This window comes from Cebus imitator, unplaced genomic scaffold, assembly GCF_001604975.1.
Source record: "Cebus imitator isolate Cc_AM_T3 unplaced genomic scaffold, Cebus_imitator-1.0 Scaffold1927, whole genome shotgun sequence".
Lineage (NCBI taxonomy): Eukaryota > Metazoa > Chordata > Mammalia > Primates > Cebidae > Cebus > Cebus imitator.
The window spans coordinates 8,111-9,563 of record NW_016109242.1 but is presented as its reverse complement, the minus strand read 5'-3'; the positions used below and the strand labels follow the sequence as shown (position 1 = coordinate 9,563).

At 35.2% G+C, this 1,453-nt stretch overlaps 1 protein-coding gene across 1 annotated transcript; it reads left to right on the top strand.

Moving 5' to 3' along the window:
* Positions 1 to 910: 910 nt before the first annotated feature.
* LOC108299111 (10 kDa heat shock protein, mitochondrial-like) lies at positions 911 to 1,362 on the top strand. The gene has a single exon (XM_037735960.1). It carries the CDS (start codon positions 932 to 934, stop codon positions 1,238 to 1,240), a length of 309 nt encoding a protein of 102 aa, XP_037591888.1. The 5' UTR covers positions 911 to 931; the 3' UTR covers positions 1,241 to 1,362.
* The last annotated feature ends 91 nt before the right edge of the window (positions 1,363 to 1,453 follow it).

Genomic DNA, 1,453 nt, shown 5'->3' with positions numbered 1-1,453 from the left:
TTTTGTATTTTTAGTAGAGACGGGGTTTCACCATGTTGACCAGGATGGTCTCGATCTCTTGACCTCGTGATCCACCCGCCTTGGCCTCCCACAGTGCTGGGATTACAGGCTTGAGCCACCGCGCCCGGCCTTATCAAAGAAATATTTTTAAAAGTGCAATTCTATCTGCTTGATATCTGGGAATCAACCGTATTTTCCTAAAGCAGAACTTTGGAATGCAACTTTCTAACTAAACCAGAAACAGTGTAACTTTTTAAATATTGTTTTTTAAAAAATAACATTATAGTTAAAGAAAATGGTAATGCTTTCTAGGTTGCTGGTTTGACTCATTAAGACCATAGGGTTATTGCAAGGACAGAAGTGGAGATAAAGCCAAAAAAGGTAAATTGTGGCCAGAAGATAGAGAATCTTGAGGGCCAGCTAAAGAGGTTTTAGAAAAGTGGAGATTCAAAAACATGCCTCTCTTCTCTATCATATATTGTCTGACCACTTGACTTCCAAAATTCAGAGGTTACAACCAGTATTTTTTAAAACTGGAATAAAATGTAGAATAGAATCTAAGCTGTGCACTGCACATAAAATATTCTTTGTGAAAATTCTATTTTAGTTTTATAATATATACACATATGAATAGTAAGTTACAATGGGAGATTTACAAAGAGAGTCTACCTTGGAAATATCCTGCAAAATACGCATTTTTAATCGCTAAAAATCTAGGTAAATTCATTTACGGTATGACAATTTGATAAATTTTGTAGCCATTAAAATGAATAAAATATGTAGCAGTCGGAAAATGTTTTAGAAATCATGTTAAAGGAAATAAAGCAGAATATAAAATTATAGTTACATGTTGATTACAACAAGGCAGAAATCAAACACACATGTAGAAAAGGATCAAAACTGGGAGTATGAGTCTGAGGCTGAGGGCGTCATGGCAGGACAGGCGTTTAGAAAGTTTCTCCCACTCTTTGACCGAGTATTGGCTGAAAGGAGTGCTGCTGAAACTGTAACCAAAGGAGGCATTATGCTTCCAGAAAAATCTCAAGGAAAAGTATTGCAAGCAACAGTAGTCGCTGTTGGATCGGGTTCTAAAGGAAAGGGTGGAGAGATCCAACCAGTTAGCGTGAAAGTTGGAGATAAAGTTCTTCTCCCAGAATATGGAGGCACCAAAGTAGTTCTAGATGACAGGGATTATTTCCTATTTAGAGATGGTGACATTCTTGGAAAGTACGTAGACTGAAATAAGTCACTATTGAAATGGCATCAATGTGAAGCTGCCCATTCCACTGAAGTTCTGAAATCTTTCATCATGTAAATAATTTCCATATCTCTTTTATAATAAACTAATGATAACTGATGACATTTAGTGTCTCCAAAATTGTTTCCTTGTACTGATACAAACATTTCCAAATAAAAATATATAAACAAAAAAAATATATATATATTCATTAAG

Excerpts from the sequence above, each read along its gene's own strand:
- LOC108299111 (XM_037735960.1), top strand. The coding sequence starts at position 932 with ATGGCAGGACAGGCGTTTAGAAAGTTTCTCCCACTCTTTGACCGAGTA.